Below are 18,230 nucleotides of genomic sequence, written 5' to 3'. Positions count from 1 at the left end.
GGAGCTATTATATTAATCAACGCAAATATTTCATGTAGTTCGAATACTGGGGGAGGAGATATTAATTGGTCCTCTTTTACAAATATTTAAATATATTTTTATTTTTTAAAGACAAAAGCGAACTATATCGGCAATATTAGTATCTGAACTCTTCCAAAAATTTGTCACACCTTTAAAAATAATCTAAAATGTCAAGATTCCATGTGCATATTGATAGATATCTAGTAATAAAGTTAAAAAAGCATTTTAAGTTCAAAATATGCATTTTCTACGAAAACCCAAAAAGATAGCTAAAAATATCTTAATAATATTTGACAGTTACATTGTGCGTCTCATTCACGTAAAATATACAGGGTGTTCCATTTAAATTAAACAATGTATTGCCGTTTAAATATATCTACTAATTTTTTAGAATATTTTTGGACTCATTGTATAAAGTAGTATTGGATTTGTTTTGATTGTAAATAATAAATTTGGATTTATTATTTACTAAATAGAAAAACTTCAGTGAAATATTTGGTTTTAAAAACTTAAATACGCCTAGAGAAATGAAAAATTAAAATTGTTACTGCATTTTCACAAAATCGTAATCACCTATTTCAAAGACGGTTCAGACAAAGATTAAAATGTGATAAATCTTAATCAAATCTACAAATCTATCTTTATATTAATCGTATAAACTAACACTGTATTAATATACCGGGTGTTCGATTTATAAAAATACAACTTTGATATTTCTTATTTATTTGGGACACCCTGCACCTTTTAAAAATAATTGTAAATTATAACTTTAGTAGTGCTCCAACGATACCATCATTCACAATTTCCAATTTCACCAAATATACCAAATTCTCCCTGTCAAATAATCAAAAATTTAAGCTCTCCACTATTTCAGAACTTAATCATAAGAATTTATATAATTTTTAAGTATAAAAGTCCCTAAATTATTCTACAAGGTACGATCCCATCGTTTTGTTATTCATGACTTGTATATAATGATTATTGTCACATTGCGCATATCTAACAATTTTTTCATTCATATAAAATATACACACACACACACAGTTATATTTTTATATTTTATCTACTCACACTCACAACACCGTTTAAATTACTGGGTATATAACTAAATATTTTATAATATACATTTCCTGAGATAATCTATTGCAAACTATAGTAAAATTATAACAATAAATAGCCCTAATTATTCAAATTTTGCTTGAAATTATGAAATCTTGCATATCTATTGCTTGAAATTTGTTGGAAAATCGTGCACAATTCTTCCCGGGTGAAATATAAAGTCCTACTTTACATGCTGCTATATTATATGTTATTCGAAACTTTGTGAGCTTAAACTTACTTACTGTGGTGCATTGCAAACAAAGTATTATCTCGTTATTCGAGCAATAACATACGTTTCTGATTATATTATGGCTTTCTGTTGTTAAATTCCGAGAAATTCCAAAGCATCTATGAAACTGTACACTAAAATTTACTAATTTATACAGGGTGTCCCAAAAATAAGTGCAAATATTTTAAGGGGTGGTAGATCTCGATAAAAGAAACATATATTCTCTTTATCGTTTTTATTTTAGTCATTTTTATTAGTTTATTATCGAGTTATTTTACTTTGAAAATTTCCAAAAAAAAAATATTTTTTGCTAAAATTTTGAGAACCACTGGATCTTTTCTGGATTTTCTTTCCTGTAAATTTAATCTAATACCTATGTTGCCATATTTTTAAGAAATTATGTTTTTCAACTAAAAACTAAAAAAATTTTCAAAAAATTTCGAATTTTCAATTTTTTTTTTCGTGAAAAAAACCTCATAGGCGTGTTTCTGGGGTTAAACTATACTACCAGTTAAAATATTTGCACTTATTTCTGGGACACCCTGTATAAATAGAATCGCTATAGATTCCTAATATAAGATATGTTTTCGATAAATGTATGCAATATCAAGTAATTATTCCTATTTTCCCAGTTTATTATATTTATAGAATTACTAAATTATGTTAAATACTACTAATGAGTTTACAAATCAAAATGTTATAATACAGGATGTTCCTTAATGACATGCTAACATTTAGAGAAGTGATTTTTGGACCTATTCTAAGCAAAAAAAATCATATGAATGTATGTCTTAAATATCTTAAATTTTGAGACATAAGGTGGTAAAATTTAAAAAAAAACGTCCCCCAAACGCCACAAAAGTATTATTTTTTGCGAGATGATTGACAATCTAAAGAAGTCAATTTAAGAAAAATTATTATCTATAATAATATGAGAATTATTATAAAAAAATATTTTTTAGAAAATTTTACCACCCGGTATCTCAAAAGTTAAGATGCTTAGGACATTTATATGATTTTTTTCTTAAAATATGGTCAAGAATTGCCCCGTTAAGTGTTATTATGTTATTAAGGAATACCCTGTATATTATGTCCAATTTCCCAACCGGTCTTGTTAGAACACTCTGTTCTACTGTTCACACTTGTTCTACTGTTCATATCTATTTTGTTAGATTTTATAGTTACTTTATTAAAATGAATTCACCTCAAAATGTAATAACGTACCATTGCGATCAAAAAAAAAGTAGTCAACAAAATATGATTTAATCCGCTGGTCTATAATAAAATAAAATAAAAACTTGAAAAATTGCCCATTTTTAAAAGGTAGGTAAATTTTTTATACTTATATTTCGCCACGTATACCCAAGGTTATTAAAAGGTAAGGTTGTCTCGTAACTCGATCCGCCATTATCGAAAACGTCATCTACTACGTCATAGGAATGATACCACTCATAGATAAGGGGATAAAAACTGCCCACTGTCCGACAGTACATTTCCGAATCGAATAGTTTTCAGTTGTTTGATGTGTGTTTTCTTTATTGTATTGTCCATTTATCTCTCTTTGTCGGTTGCATTTTACTTTTATTCCTTTTATCTATGATTTTATACGTTCTGTCTACGTCAGAAGAATGCTATTCCGCTTCGCTCCTATTGGTCCAAAAGTTACGAGACAACCTTACCTTTTAATAACCTTGACGTATACCTACCAATTATTACCAAATTCAAGGTAACGCCTAAAAAGTTAGGTGGCATAATTGTATTGTTCGACGATATCCACTTCTCGATATCCTTATAGACCAGGAGTTCTATCTGGGACTACTAATTCTTGTACTACTTTTTTTATCGCAATAGTACAAGTGTATACAGGGTGTCCCAATATTCCGTAGACTTAGAACTACTACGTATTTTTGCAATCAAAATAAGTTCATTGGACAAAATTTATCTCTATACAAAAGTGCTTCGTTTGTCCGCTAGAGGGCATCAAACCTTAAAAAAATAAACATATTTTTTAAGATATTTTAAGAACCGTTATTTCGTTAGAATGAGATTTAGGGTGTATATATTTTGCTAAGTGCTCTAACATTGCGTTTAGTTACAGGACACTATCTTGCACTTTTGCTAAGTGCTCTAACATTTGACTTTCACAAAAATCAAGAAAAAATACGGAAAGGGTGAAAACGACTCCCACTCCTACAAAAATTTTAGTATAAATATTTCCCAACTCTGCCGACGGTCGATTTTCTTTTCGTAAAATGGTCTTACTAATATATTTACTACATTTTTTTTCTCTTATAAAAAAACGCCACCGTGACTACTTTTTGAGGAAAAAAAATATTTTTCCAAAGCTGCTCCAAAAAAGATTTTTTATCACATCAAGCTATGTAGGCGCATAAAATCTATAATGCTCTAATAATCTAGTTGACAATAATATGGAATTTTATGTTAGTATCACAAATTATATTTGACAATACGCTTCATAAAAAGCTTAAAAAATAATAAATTTTAAATTAATTAACGTTCAGGGCTATTTTTGATTGATAGCCCTCTAACCACATGTTATCTGTGCTCTAACGGACAACCGAAGCAGTTTTGTATAAGGTAAATTATGTGCAATTAACTTATTTTAATCCAAAAATACGTAGTTGTTCTATGTCCACGGAAGACTGGAACTCCCTATATATTTTGTAGGCCTGCTTTGGAAAAATAAACTTTCCAAAAATTTTTTTCACAAAATCTATGCGATTTAACGTTTTTTTACAAGAGACAAAAAATGTAGTAAATACTAGAAGGACTATTTTACGGAAAGAAAATCTGTTGACGGTGGGGTTGGAAAATATTTATACTAAAATTTATGTAGAGGTAAGGGTAGTTTTTACCATTCTCATACATTTTCTTGATTTTTGTGAAAGCCAAATGTTAAAGCACTTAGCAAAACATAGACATCCAAAATCTCATTCAAATCGGAATAACAGTTCTTAAAATATCTAAAAAATGAGTTTATTTTTTTAAAGCTTGATACCCCCTAGCGGACAAACAAAGCACTTTTGTACAAAGGTAAATTGTGTCCAATGGACTTATTTTGGTTCGAAAAATACGTAGTAGTTCTATGTCTACGAAATATTGGGACACCCTCTATAATGACCAACGGACAGTGTCCTGTAACTACCTTTAGCTCAGAAATGTATATTATTCTACTTAAGAAATTCGAGGGAAAGTATAAACAGTTTCCGACCTCACTATATTTAGTTAACTCCGAAGTCATGAAATTTGCATGCGAATTTTTTGAGAAGCGACCACTAAAATTTGAGACCAAACCATTAAAGGAAAATACGGTGCAATAATACTGGAAAAACTGTATGTTGGAAATACGGCAAATCTGTTACGTTTGCACGTAAAGAACACAGTTGTCTCGCACACAGTTATGGGTACGACATGCGACAGTTCCATAAGTTACAGTTTCACCTGCTAGGTTACACACCGTATTCGCCAGACTTGGCGCCTAGTGACTTTTTTGCATTTTCACAGCTGAAAGTTAAGCTTGGGGGAAAAACAATTTGACAAACGAAGAGGTGGTAACTTTTAGAAACAACTGTTTTGCTAACAAAGAAGCTAACTAGTCCTACTACTGTTTAAAGAAAGATGAATGTTTAAAGAGTCAGATGAGGTAGGAGAAGTGTACAATACTTCAAGCAAAGGAAAAAAAAATTCCCAAAAAAACCTTTTGCATCATTGTGAGACAAAAACTATTTGCACTATCCTCGTATCCTTATTAAAAGTTGTTAATACAATCACAATCTACTCATGCTATAAATAAACTAGGTGTAAATTAAGCCAACAGATATAACCAAATACAAAAAGTCTAATTAGTTTTGTTTAACTCACAGTTACTTATAACTTATTTTAACTTGTTAATTCAAAAAAAAAATACTAAAAAACAAACCACGATTTTTTAATTCGATTTAACAAACATAAACATAATTTTTCTTTTCTCTTCTTTTTAACGCCAATTTCTATACCAATAAATATTTAGTTTTAAATTCATCAAAACTGTACCCACAATCTTTGTATTACGCTTTAACTTCGGCCTTTTCATGTAATTCTATAAATTGTTTCTTATTCTTTAATAAACTTCTTGACAGTATTGGTATAAACAAATTCGGATCATAGTCTTCATCTTCAACACGTTTTCCTGTGATTTTTCGTACGATATAACTGACGATATATCCAACAAATAGTGTAATAATCAGTCCTGCTACTCCATTGTACAAATAGGATACTCTATTTATCCATAAATACTCGCTAAAAAGAAAAAAATTATAATAATGATTAATGTTCGGCAGAATGTAAAAGAAACATGCAAATTATTTAAAAATATATACAGGGTGTTTCAAAAAACATGTGCCATCTCTCGTGGAGAGATTCCATTAGCGTAACTAGCAATTCATCCTGGAGGGCCCTGAGGTTGAGCCCAAGAGCCCAAATTTAAATTAAAAAAGTATCTAAATACTCATTAGTCCCAGTATTTGGATAAAGTATATAATTTGTCCAAAATTGGTAAAGTATTGGATAAAGTATTGGATAAAGTATATTTAATTGCTGCCAATCATGGACATACATTCATGCCGGGCTGACTAACTAGAATTTAAATTTCCCGCTGGGGATTCAGGTGGTAGCTCTGCTGTAAAAAATGTCAAGTTGCCACATTTATTTATTTCCTGACATTGCCAATCATTTTGACACTTTAGTTTTGTATTACGAGTTTTTGGTTTAAATGAATTGCTATACTAATGTAATAATACACTAATAAAATAATAATATTAAATGAATGATACTTTAACCTTAAATTTTTTTACTAGCAAACCTTGCAGTCGAACATTGTTCTTTTTATAACCTCTTTTAGTGCGAAGTGTATAAGATAGTTTAATAGCAGTTATAAAAAAACTCATCGCAACCTTATTAGAATATTTTGAACGGGAAAGTGATAGTAATGACCCTTTATGCCCCTTAAGTGCTGTTAAGGAGGTGAGTTTTGTTGATAATAAAGGTTTATACAGAGTGGCGCACCTCATTCGCCTCGGTTGATTATATGAAAACGGAAAGATGTAGAAACAAAATATTTTATGGATATATGTGGGGACGCAATGTGCACAATTTAAAATTATTTTGAAATATACAGAGTGTTTCAGAACAAAGATTCATACCAAAGTTATATTTTTTTTATGGAACACCCGATATTTTATTTCACTTTTGGATTTTTGGGCCCAAAAAAAGGTATTTATTATAAGGGTTAAATACGTTTAAAATCTTTGGTTATTGAGATATTTAAAGATATTTAAATATGCATGCTACAATAGAATTGGTTTTGACACCCTGTACATGTACTCTTTAGAATTAATTCTTGGGCTGAGTTTAAAGGTAAAGAAATAAACTTTATTAAAAAATTTATTGCTTCCTTAAATTTATACAGGGGTACCAAAAATTGCTGGTCTATTTTAAATATTTATTTTACATAAAACTTCGTTATTTCAAATACAACACCCTGTACAAACAAATCGAAGCAGATTCAAATGCTCTTTCAAACTGTATTAGGGTTTCCTATACTAGCTCAGATTTTGAATAAAAAGCGATTTTTCAATAAAATGGCAATCAAGATGGCTGGTATCGCCATGGCAATTTTCTAGTGACAGTTCGTAACTATTTTTCAAAATCGACATTAGTTTATGGACTTTATTATTTAGGTTTATAACAGTTTACTTAAATTTACCCATAATAGTTTTATAAGTAATAAATAATTCATTATTTTATAAAGAAAAATAAAGCAGTGCCTGCTGGCGGAACGAATGGATATGTTACTAATTATTTTATTTTGTGAGAAAAATTGCTTCTTCGCCTCAAGAGCTTATGCTTAAAGACATCCTTCCTTTGAAAAACTACTTGTCCTATTTCGCAGAGTTGGTAATGTAGTTTATAAAAAACCTATTAGCACAGAATATCTAGCTACGCAACAGAAGCCTCGTTACATGTATAAAATTGTAGGTAGCAAAAGGAGACAGGCTTTAAAAGTCTGTCTCCAAATCAGATATTTTGATGTGGTAGTTTCGCTACTACATAATAGAGGGCAATAAATTTAAAAGAAAACAGTTTTCTACAAACAAAATTTAAAAGAATTTTGTGCAGTGTTGCCATTGTGTAATTCATATCGTAATACTTCCTGATAAAGCCTACCTTCAAATTTGCTACATCATTTAAACATATTAAAATAGATCACAGCTGTTTTTTTCAGTTTGCCATGTTAGTTGGAATGAAATCTTATGAGCTAAATTACAATCACTTCCTGACGTTTGATTGTATAATTGAATCCTGAATTTTCATTGTAATTCGGCGACAATATAATAAGTATTGTTCTACTATTATGATACTACTTCCTGACGTTCGATTGTGTTCATACCAAGTTCATATTCTATAATTGGGAAAAAACGGCGTTAGCGATAGCTATGAAATGAATATCACTGTCATTTTATATTTAAATTTATATGGGAAATGTCATCGATCGTCCTTTTCCAGCCAACTGGACGCCGTTTTTTTTCAGAAGCATATCAAGTGATACCATAATATAGTACTATATTACGATACATGGCGTTCGATTGGACTTAAACTTGGTATACTATATCTTCAGTGACATTGTAATATCATGGTGCCATGGAGCATATAAAGTGGTACCTTCTATAGTACCATATTTGATAACATAGCAATATTAGGTACATGGCGGCAATAGGGCTTAAACTTGTTATACTACGTATTTTCGGTGACATTGTAATATGATGGTACTATGATGCATATCATCTGGTACCATAATATAGTACCATATTATGTACATGGCGTTCGATTGGGCTTAAATTTGGGATACTACGTATCTTCGGTGATATTGTAATATTATGGTACCATGGAGCATAATAAGAGGTACCATAATATAGTACCATATTACGATACCATTTCCTGGCGTTCGATTGGACTTAAACTTGTTATACTACGTATCTTCGGTTACATTGTAATATGATGGTACTATAATGCATATAAAGTAGTACCTTAATATAGTACCATATTTTAATACCATTTCCTGGCGTTCGATTGAGCTCATATTTGATATATACTTGCGTATTTTTGATGACATTGCATTATTATGGTACCATGAAGCATATCAACTGGTACCATAATATAGTACTATATTACGTACATGGCGTTCGATTGGGCTTAAACTTGGAATACTACGTATTTTCGGTGACATTGTAATATGATGGTACTATGATGCATATAAAGTGGTAACTTAATATAGTACCATATTACGATACCATTTCCTGGCGTTCGATTGGGCTCAAACTTGGTATACTACGTATCTTCGGTTACATTGTAATATGATTGAACTATGATGTATATAAAGTGGTACCTTAATATAGTACCATATTACGATACCATTTCATGGCGTTCGATTGTTCTTAAATTTGGTATACTACGGATCTTCGGTGACATTGCAATATTATGGTACCTTAAAGTATATCGAGTGGTACCATAATATAGTACACTATTTTTGATATCATTTCCTGGAGTTCGATTGGGCCCAAATTTGGTATACTTGCGTTTCTTTATAAAGATTTGTTTAATTAATAATTTTAATTTATTTTATGAATTTTAATTTATTGTTCGATGTCGTGACAGCAACTTTTATGCCGAACTAATATATTATTAATTGTACCTGTGTCACTTTTAAAAATCTACCGAGGTCTATAATATATAAATAACGTGGCAAACGGAAGAAATTTGTTATTATAGTATTTTTTTAGTCAGTTAACATTTTTTGTACTGCATTTTAATAAATTATTTCCATATTTCATTACTAACGTTCCAGCATTAATAAATATCACTATCAATCGCCCTGTATATTATTAATTCTAAAGGTAATTAAAGGTATTTTCTTAGTTAACATTATAAGGTATAGTGTATATTAAAAATGTATATGTTTTGTAATAATATACTTAAAACTATTTTAATAGCCAAAGGAATAATTAATATAAGTGTATCTGACAAGAAAAGAAGAATAGAAAGAAACACATACTGCATTATACACAATAAAAAGAATGGGATGCCAATTCAAGTCTTTTTGAATCTGGCAACTGTGCAAACTTAGCCGAGCTATAAGGCCGTCGAAGAGCCGTCGATCCAAAACCGAAAGTTCAAAATTTCTAATTATATTCTGATTATGCTATTGTCGCGCCATCTAGTATTCTATTTGTGCAATTTTAGATCTTTCATTTCGAGTATTTTTCTGTTGCGTAGCTAGATATTCTGTGCTATTAGGCAGAAACCTGTGGTTGGAAGTGAAGAAAATGAATTGGCGGTAATTGGCTCTTTTATAGAAAATCCATATATATCTACAAGTCATCATATAATAAATCTAATTAATATTTATTAAACTATTGTAGGGGTAAATTAAATAAAAGTCAACTGGTATAAATTTAAATAAAGTCCATAATCTAATTTCGATTTTGAAAATAGCTACTAACTGTCACTAGAAACTTGCCATGACGACACTAGCCCTCGTGGTTTTCATTTTATTGAAAACATGCTCTTTATTCAAAATCTGAGCTAGATAGGTATAAAAAACCCTAATATAGTTTGAAAGAGAATTTGAATCTGCTTCGATTTATTTTAAAAAATACAGGGTGTTGTATTTGAAATAACGAAGTTTTTATGTAAAATAAATATTTAAAATAGACCAGCAATTTTTGGTACTCTTGTATAAATTTAAGAAAGCAATAATGTTTTTAGTAAAGTTTATTTCCTTACCTTTAAACTCAGCACAAGAATTGATTCTGAAAATTAATGTACAGGGTGTTCATAATCAATTCTATTGTAGCATGCATATTTAGATATTCTTAAATATCTCAAGAACCAAAAATTTAGCATATTTAACCATTATAATAAATGCCTTTTTTTGGGCCCAAGAATCCAAAAATGCAATAAAATACTGGGTGTGTTCCATAAGAAAAAATATAACTTTGGTATGGACCTTAGTTCTGAAACACCCTGTATATTTCAAAATAATTTAAATTGTGCATATTGCCTCCTCACATATACCCATAAAATATTTTGTTTCTACATCTTTTCGTATTCGTATAATCCTTGTCTAATCAAGGGTATAATCAACCGAGGCGAATGAGGTGCGCCACCCTGTATATTTATAAAAGATGTCTTTACCTATGTGGCGGATATATCTCTATAAAAAAATCCTTTATGAGTATTTCGCCACTGCACTGCAAGAAAATCTACAAAATAAAATAGTTATTCTTTGTAAACACATAACCTAAACGGACACTGCTTGCCAGAAGTTATGTTTACAGTTATACAAATTTGTCTAACAAAGAAAAAAATGCTTAACGTTTCGGAAAGTTTATCTATTTCCGTCGTCGGAAGCAAAAAAAATTACAAAGAATAAAGAAAAAAAATATTTAAAATATTTAAATTGAACTACGTCTGCAAAAAACCGTTGACGGTCTGTTAAAATTCACTTATTAATAAACATTACTCCTAGAAAAATCACATACGAAAATTACATACGCCAGCATTGTTTACAAAAAATAACTATTTTATTTTGTAGATTTTCTTGCAGTGTAGTGGCGAAATACCCATAAAGGATTTTTTGGAGAGACCTATATATTTATATTTAATTTATTTTTGTTTCCTAAAATATTTTCTTTAAAAGAAAATATATAAAAGTAGGCAACGCTGTACCGATCAAGATTTATCACGTGACTAAAAGTTTAGTTGGTATCGCTTATACAAAACAATGAAAATCATAATTTATTGGAGGAAGTGTAATATAGTAATATGTTTTATATATTGCAATGAAATGATATTCTTTGATTGCATTTTTTTAGAGAGATTTCAAATCATTAAAGAAGTTTGTAAACTAAGATATTCCTTCCTTTATTTAATGTCTATTATTGTTGTTATTTACTATCTTAATACATTTCATATGACACTCCAACATATTCCTGAAGCTTTATAAATTCAAAAATTCACTTATTAAACATTACTCCTAGAACAATCATATACTAACTGGTCAGATATCTGAAAAATTGCATATTAATTGATCAAAATAATATGCACTTACATAGAAATCGTAATATATTATCACCGTCTAAGATATTGTTAGAAGTTTCTAATTTTTAACGGAATAACGTTATTCTTACCAGCTCAAAATGTGTTTAAACAGTTGGCTATATGCCATGTAAAAATTACAATTTTTTGAGTTCCTGTTTATTTCTATAGAGGGTTGTTGACCAGATAGGACATGGAGTATTGTAGCTAAACGATTAGATTTTTACAAATTGTAAGTTTTGGGTTCGTTGAAAGACTATTAGAGCTACAATTTAAAAATATTTTTACAAGATACAGAGTGTCCCAAATAAATAAAAAATATCAAAGTTGTATTTTTTTAAATGGAACACCCTGTATATTATTACATTTTTAGTTTCTACGATTAAAATTAAGGTAAATTTGATAAAGGTTTATTACACTTAAACCTTACCGTTTTTGAAATATTTTCAATTTTGTGAAATTGCAGTCAAAATTTTAAGGCTTTATTTCTCCAAGGGTATCAAAGTTTTTAATACTAAATATTTACTGAAGTTTATTTATTGATCAGTTATTGTGTTGCAATAATAAAAATTATACTACCTTATACAGAGTGTAAGTGTTAAATAATTACTAGCTTTAAACGGAAATAACTTGTTTAATTTAAATAGAACACCCTGTATATTTTATGAGAATCAGATGCACAATTTAATTGTCTATCAAATTACATTATATCATTTTTTACCTATCTCTTCAAGTTTCCGTAGAAAATGCATTTTCTTGTAATTTAAAACTCATTTATCAATATACCCATGGAATACTAACATTTTAGATTATTTTTAAAGATGTACCAAATTCTTAAAGAGCACAGATACTAATATTGTCGATATAGTTTTTTATTTCATTAAAAAATAAAAAAAAACTGTTTAAATATTTGTTAAAGAGGACTAATTAATATGATTCCAGTATTCAAACTACATTAATTGACTGTTTGCGTTGGTTAATATTAATTGCTCCAAATACTAAAAAACTGAATTTTGCATGTGTATATGTATAGAGAGTGTGGTAAAAAGTTACACCTTAAATATGATATTTCATTTTTTGACAAATGCTTACTTAAAGCAACAGAGACATTCGTTTTCATAATTTATTATTCTGATTATTATTATATTCTGATTCAAATCCACATTTATTTAGAATAATTTATTAACGAACATAATTAAGTATGTAATTAATTAGTATTTGGGCGGAAATAATGGTGGTATATTTAATTAATGGTATACTCTTTTATAAGGATTTAAATAGTTTTCTTTTTGCATACAAATGGGCTGGTAATATTATTATTTTGCTAAAAACGATAATATTACTAGGCTGTATATTTTGTACATTTGTTGCTTTAAAAACAATCTAAAATGTTAATATTCCATGGGTATATGATAAATGAGGTCTAAATTATTAGAAAATGCATTTTCTACGAAAACTTGAAGGGATAGGTAAAAAGTGGTATAATACAATTTGATAGACAATTAAATTGTGCATCTGATTTTCCTAAAATATACAGGGTGTTCTATTTAAATTAACCAAGTTATTGCCGTTTAGAGCTAGAAACAATTTAAAATAAATTTTTAGACACTCTGTATGAGTATTATTTTTATTATTGCCAAACCAAACACAATAACTGATCAATAAATATACTTCAGTAAATATTTAATATTAAAAACTTTGATACCCTTGGAGAAATGAAGCCTTAAAATTTTGACTGCAATTTCATAAAATTGAAAATATTTCAAAAACGGTAAGGTTTAAGTGTAATAAACCTTAATCAAATTTACCTTTATTTTAATCGTAGAAACTAAAAATGTAATAATGTACAGGGAGTTTCATTTAAAAAAATACAACTTTGATATTTTTTATTTATTTGGGACACCCTGTATCTTGTAAAAATATTTTTAATTGTAGCTCTAATAGTCCTTCAACGAATACAAAACTTACAATTTGTAAAAATCTAATCATTTAGCTACAATACTCCGTATCGTATGTCGTGAACAACCCTGTATATTCAATGAATGAATATTCAAACCGATATAACATTTTTTAAAGTTCCTTTATTAATATTGACTAAATGCAATCTAAATTACATATTGCATATTGCAACAACGCATAATGTTAACTTACTTTACTTAATAAAAAATTATTACACATATAATATTGTAAACGGTTTATTATGGTGCGTTTAGACTTGAGCACGCACAAGCTGAGCGTGCGCGCACGGCATTCGTTCGCGCTCTCGGCTCCGTTCAAATTAAAAACTTATTTTTCGACGAATGAAGTGATCCATTTGTACGCGCACAGCAGAGTTGTGTTGGCGAAAATAATGGACGACCTAGTCGAGGCTGCAGTCATTGTTATGCACAGCTTAATTATTAAAAAGAAGAAAAATTGAAAACATCGTCGCTGGTGGCAAACCCAAATTTTTTGAAATCGATATAATTTACTGCAACAACTTAGTATCTGAGGAGGGCTATGATCAGTTCAAAAACTTTACAAGAATGACAAGGCCCGACTTTGAATATTTACAAAATTTAATAACACCAAAAATTACGAACATAAGATACAAATTTTAGAATAACAATTTCATTAATATCGACATATGCAATATTAATTTTATTTACAAGGTTTTGCCATGCGTTATTTTTTTGATTTTTTAATAATACAAAGAATGTTTAACATCCCATAATGTAGGCAACTTTTCATATTTTTCAATTAATAATAACGAAGATTCATTGATCCACTCCATAATTTTAATAAAGAAAACGAAAAAAAATCACACACGCACGCACGAACGCAGACAATACAAATTGCCGGTGCAAATTGAGCGTTCGCGCATACATAAAATCTCTTTGAGCACGGACCAAAAACCGACACCAGACGGCTCACGTTCGCGGCTGCTCGCGCACAGACAGATTCAGAGTGAGCGTGCGCGCACAGCTGTTTACACTTGAGCATTCGCGGAGGATCAGTGCATGCGTGCTCAAGTCTAAACGGACCATTATGTTATTCGTAGTTTTTAAGTTGTTAATTTACTGCAATAATTGTAGACTAAATGAATGAATGAATGTGTTAAATGAGTAAAATAATTTAAGTGGGCGCGTTGCCTTTCATAAGTTCAATAAGATACAAAACGTTCTATATCAAATGATAAATACATATCCAAATTTGATTTATTCGTGACAATCAATAATAATTTTTTTCTTCTTTTTTTCTTTCTAATATATTTTTCTAAATAAACATTTTTTATTAGAAACACATTTAAAAAAATAGATACAACAATAGATTTAATTAAATCATATTTTCACATAAATTCAAATGGTAATTTTTATAGTCCAAGTAAGCATTTTAATACGCATTATCAGAGGAGGCAGTAAGCATTATAATCCCCCCTAAAATAAATTCCTGAATCCAAACCCAACCCAAATACTTTACTAAATTTTTATGTGTCTTTTCGGAATCCTTGAAAATTTTACCTCTTATACAGGGTGTCCCAGAAATAAGTACAAGTATTTTAAGGGGTGGTAGATTTCGATAAAAGAAACATATTTTCTCTTTATTACATATTACATATTTAAAAAAAAATGATTTTTTGCTAAAATTTTGAAAACCACTGGATCTTTTCTGGGTTTTCTTTCTTGTAAATTTAATCTACTACCTATGTTGCCATATTATCAAGAAATTATTTTATTTAAATAAAAACTAAAAAAATTCCAAAAAATTTTTGAAAAAATTCTGAAATTTCAATTTTTTTTCGAGAAAAAAAACCTCATAGGCGTGTTTCTGGGGTTGAACTATACTACCAGTTAAAATACTTGCACTTATTTCTGAGACACCCTATATAATAATCAGTGTGTCAACCCCATGTAGAATGTTAGGGAGAGGGGTTAATCACAGCGACCTTATAGATCTATTGTGTGTCCCCCTTTCTTGAGTTATAATGAGTTATAACTCAAGACAGTCTCAGGGCTCTGACAATAGCCAGTATCTGAGACGGTTGCACAGACGTTAGTTCTCAATCTTCGATGTTTATGGCACGAATGGTTGTCGTCTCGGCGCACTCAGTGATGAGGTGTTCTGGTGTTTGCCCATTTTTTCCACAGAATCTGCATTCACTGTTGCTTCTTACTTTAAATCAACTGAGGTATTACTTGTGGGACCAGTGTCCTGTTAAAAAACCCGTGACAATCATGAAAATTATTCTTACTTAAATCAAGGAAAATCTTTGATTTTTCTAGGTCGTAAGTTCAGATAATTTTCTTTCGATTGTCTTAGACCGTTGAAGGATTACCATTCCAGGTTCCGGATAAAGTCTTCCAGATGACTGACTTCCGCTTTAAGTTGATACTACTTGGGAAGCAGAACGGTTCTGGTCCAGTTAGTTAGATCGTTTGCTTTTTCATTGCCTTCTCTCCCTTTGTAGATCGGCACCCAAAGTAGAAAGATTTAATTATCTTTGCCTAATTTATTCAGCTTCTCTAGGCATTCTTTGCCGCAACCGCACATGCGGCATTTAGCGAACTCCGAGCGCTCGTCAACTACCGAGCGCTCGTGATGGGACTTCGCCTTTCCATCCACACATGCGGGCTCTGATAGCAACAACATAGAGACGAGCGCTCGTTCTCGTCGCCGATCGAGTCGCCGAACTCCGACTTCTCCATCCACATACATAGGAAATCGGCGAAGCCCTGATCGGAGATCGCCAAATGCCGCATGTGCGGTTCCGGCATTAGAACACGTTCTTAAGCGATTCACCCGTTGCTGAGAAGTATTTTCTCTTCTGCGCATTTTTACTTATTTTTATAAACATAAAATTTGCAAAGCTTTTCAAAAAGAATACTAACCTGTCATCTTTTTGAACACTTTCGGTTTGAGTAATATTTACAAACGTCTCACAACCATCGATTGAGGTAGGAAGTGCTGTGGGCGCTGGCTTTGGACCAAATGCCATCCATGCGGCGATGGCAATGCCAGATACCAATCCAGTTACAGAACCCTAAAATAAAATATAATTGAAATTGAAATATTAAAGCATTATTTATATTAGATCCGCCAATAAAAATATATTTTTTCTACAATCGTGCAAAAAGTAGCTATTTTTACACTACTAGTAATCTACTGTATTAAAAGTCATTTTTTTACACTAGTGGAAAAAACACTTTGATATTATTAATGACGAGTTAACTAAAGAGAAAAAATTTGTAATTTTTTTTTTAAATTTTTGTATTGCTGTATTACCCATGATAATGGACTTCGGCTCGAGCTGCAATACGCATGCGTCATGCAGGAAATATATCCTTTTTGCAATAGTTACACAAATAACTAATTTTTAACAAATTTCTAAGTACGCCGTCGCATACAACATTCAAATAATTCCACTTTTTGAAATATCTTAAATTTAAGTGTAAAACCACGTGGTATATTTATATTTTGGATCTAGTATGGATTCCTAGCCATAAGGTATAAGAGGTAATGGAGATGCTGATAAGATTGCTAAGACTGCGGCAAATGATGGAGATATTATACCACTTGCATTTTCTATCTCTGAACTTAAATTTCTACATAATATGTCCACAATAAAAAGTGGTATCCAGGCAGAGTGGAAAGTGACCGGAGATTCAAATAAGCTATATGAATGTAAACCTCAATTCTTTCAAGTTTCTGTAGCTCGGTCACTGTCCAGAAGTGAGGAAGTCATTTGGAATCGGCTCAGGTTGGGTCACTGCTATTTCACCCATTCTTTCCTTTTAAAAGGCGACCTCCCGCCTAACTGCTCTCATTGTCGCAACCAATTAACAGTGTACCACCTTCTAATAGAATGTCCCTCCTTCAATAACTTAAGACAATCATTTGGTCTGAATGGCGATCTGGCTTCCGTTCTTGATGCTAATAACGTTCCGTTCTTGATGCTTGATAACAAATAATTCTTTGTTCCAATTTATTAGGGCATCGAGTTTGGGTTCATTAATATAGTTTAATTTAACTTTAATTTGATCAATGCCGCTAAATGGCCCAGCAGCTGATGCGGCTTATATAAAATCTTTCTTCTTCTTCTTCTTCTTCTTCTTCTTCTTCTATATTCATATTTTCTTATATTTATAACGCTTTCCAAATATCCGAGGTTATCATTTCTCTAATCTTTCAAAAATGTTATAAATATAAAAAGTTATGAATATACCTACCAAGTAATTTTACCCTTAAATTTAGGATTTTTCAAAAGTGTTGAATGGTGTAGGCGCAAATACAGAATCTTTATTATTACAAATTTGCCGAATTTTTGATGATTTGATTTTTTTTAAATGTAAAAAACCAAAAATGTTAGTTTTCAAATTACAGACTATGTTGCGATGTTATAGCGAAAATCAAAATCTTGACATATTCAAAAAATTTTAAAATCCTTTGAAATAATCTGAATGATTTATTATTTTCCAGGAAAAGCAACATGTTAGAGATGCTCTACACTGTAGGCCATTGCAAGAAGTTCAGTGTTCTAAAAGTTGTACATTTTTATTTTTCACCTACGAAAATTATATAAAACTGACAAAAACATACTAGGAACATTTGCCAAAATATCTTAATTTAACAATAAGCAAATTAAATTGATTACGATTTTATTATAATAAAAAGCATCCATTTTATGCAAATTTTCCGCTATCATGATTCACTAGATTTAAAGTTATTGATAACAATTTATTAGTAT

At 30.2% G+C, this 18,230-nt stretch overlaps 1 protein-coding gene and 1 long non-coding RNA gene across 5 annotated transcripts in view; both read right to left on the bottom strand.

Annotated features, from left to right (window-relative positions):
* Window positions 1-989: 989 nt before the first annotated feature.
* On the bottom strand, window positions 990-1,597 carry LOC115877963. The gene is made up of 2 exons (XR_004049450.1): window positions 1,361-1,597; window positions 990-1,306 (listed from the first exon to the last, which is right to left on the bottom strand). It is a non-coding gene; the product is annotated as an uncharacterized LOC115877963 (long non-coding RNA).
* Window positions 1,598-4,372: 2,775 nt separating this feature from the next.
* Window positions 4,373-18,230, bottom strand: part of LOC115877944 (putative sodium-dependent multivitamin transporter) — a 68,362-nt gene continuing 54,504 nt past the window's right edge. For all 4 annotated transcript variants that reach the window (XM_030894301.1, XM_030894296.1, XM_030894310.1 and 1 more), the window contains exons 9-10: window positions 16,375-16,526; window positions 4,373-5,650 (exon numbers count right to left, since the gene is read on the bottom strand). In XM_030894301.1, the coding sequence (XP_030750161.1) occupies window positions 5,419-5,650; window positions 16,375-16,526 (384 nt within the window). In that variant the 3' untranslated portion in view covers window positions 4,373-5,418. The remainder of the gene's footprint in view (window positions 5,651-16,374; window positions 16,527-18,230) is intronic.

The sequence above is a fragment of the Sitophilus oryzae genome, unplaced genomic scaffold, assembly GCF_002938485.1.
Source record: "Sitophilus oryzae breed Bouriz unplaced genomic scaffold, Soryzae_2.0 scaffold_1062_pilon_pilon, whole genome shotgun sequence".
In the NCBI taxonomy this organism is placed as follows: Eukaryota; Metazoa; Arthropoda; class Insecta; order Coleoptera; family Curculionidae; genus Sitophilus; species Sitophilus oryzae.
Note: the sequence above shows the minus strand (reverse complement) of the source record. Positions and strands in the feature narration are given on the sequence as shown.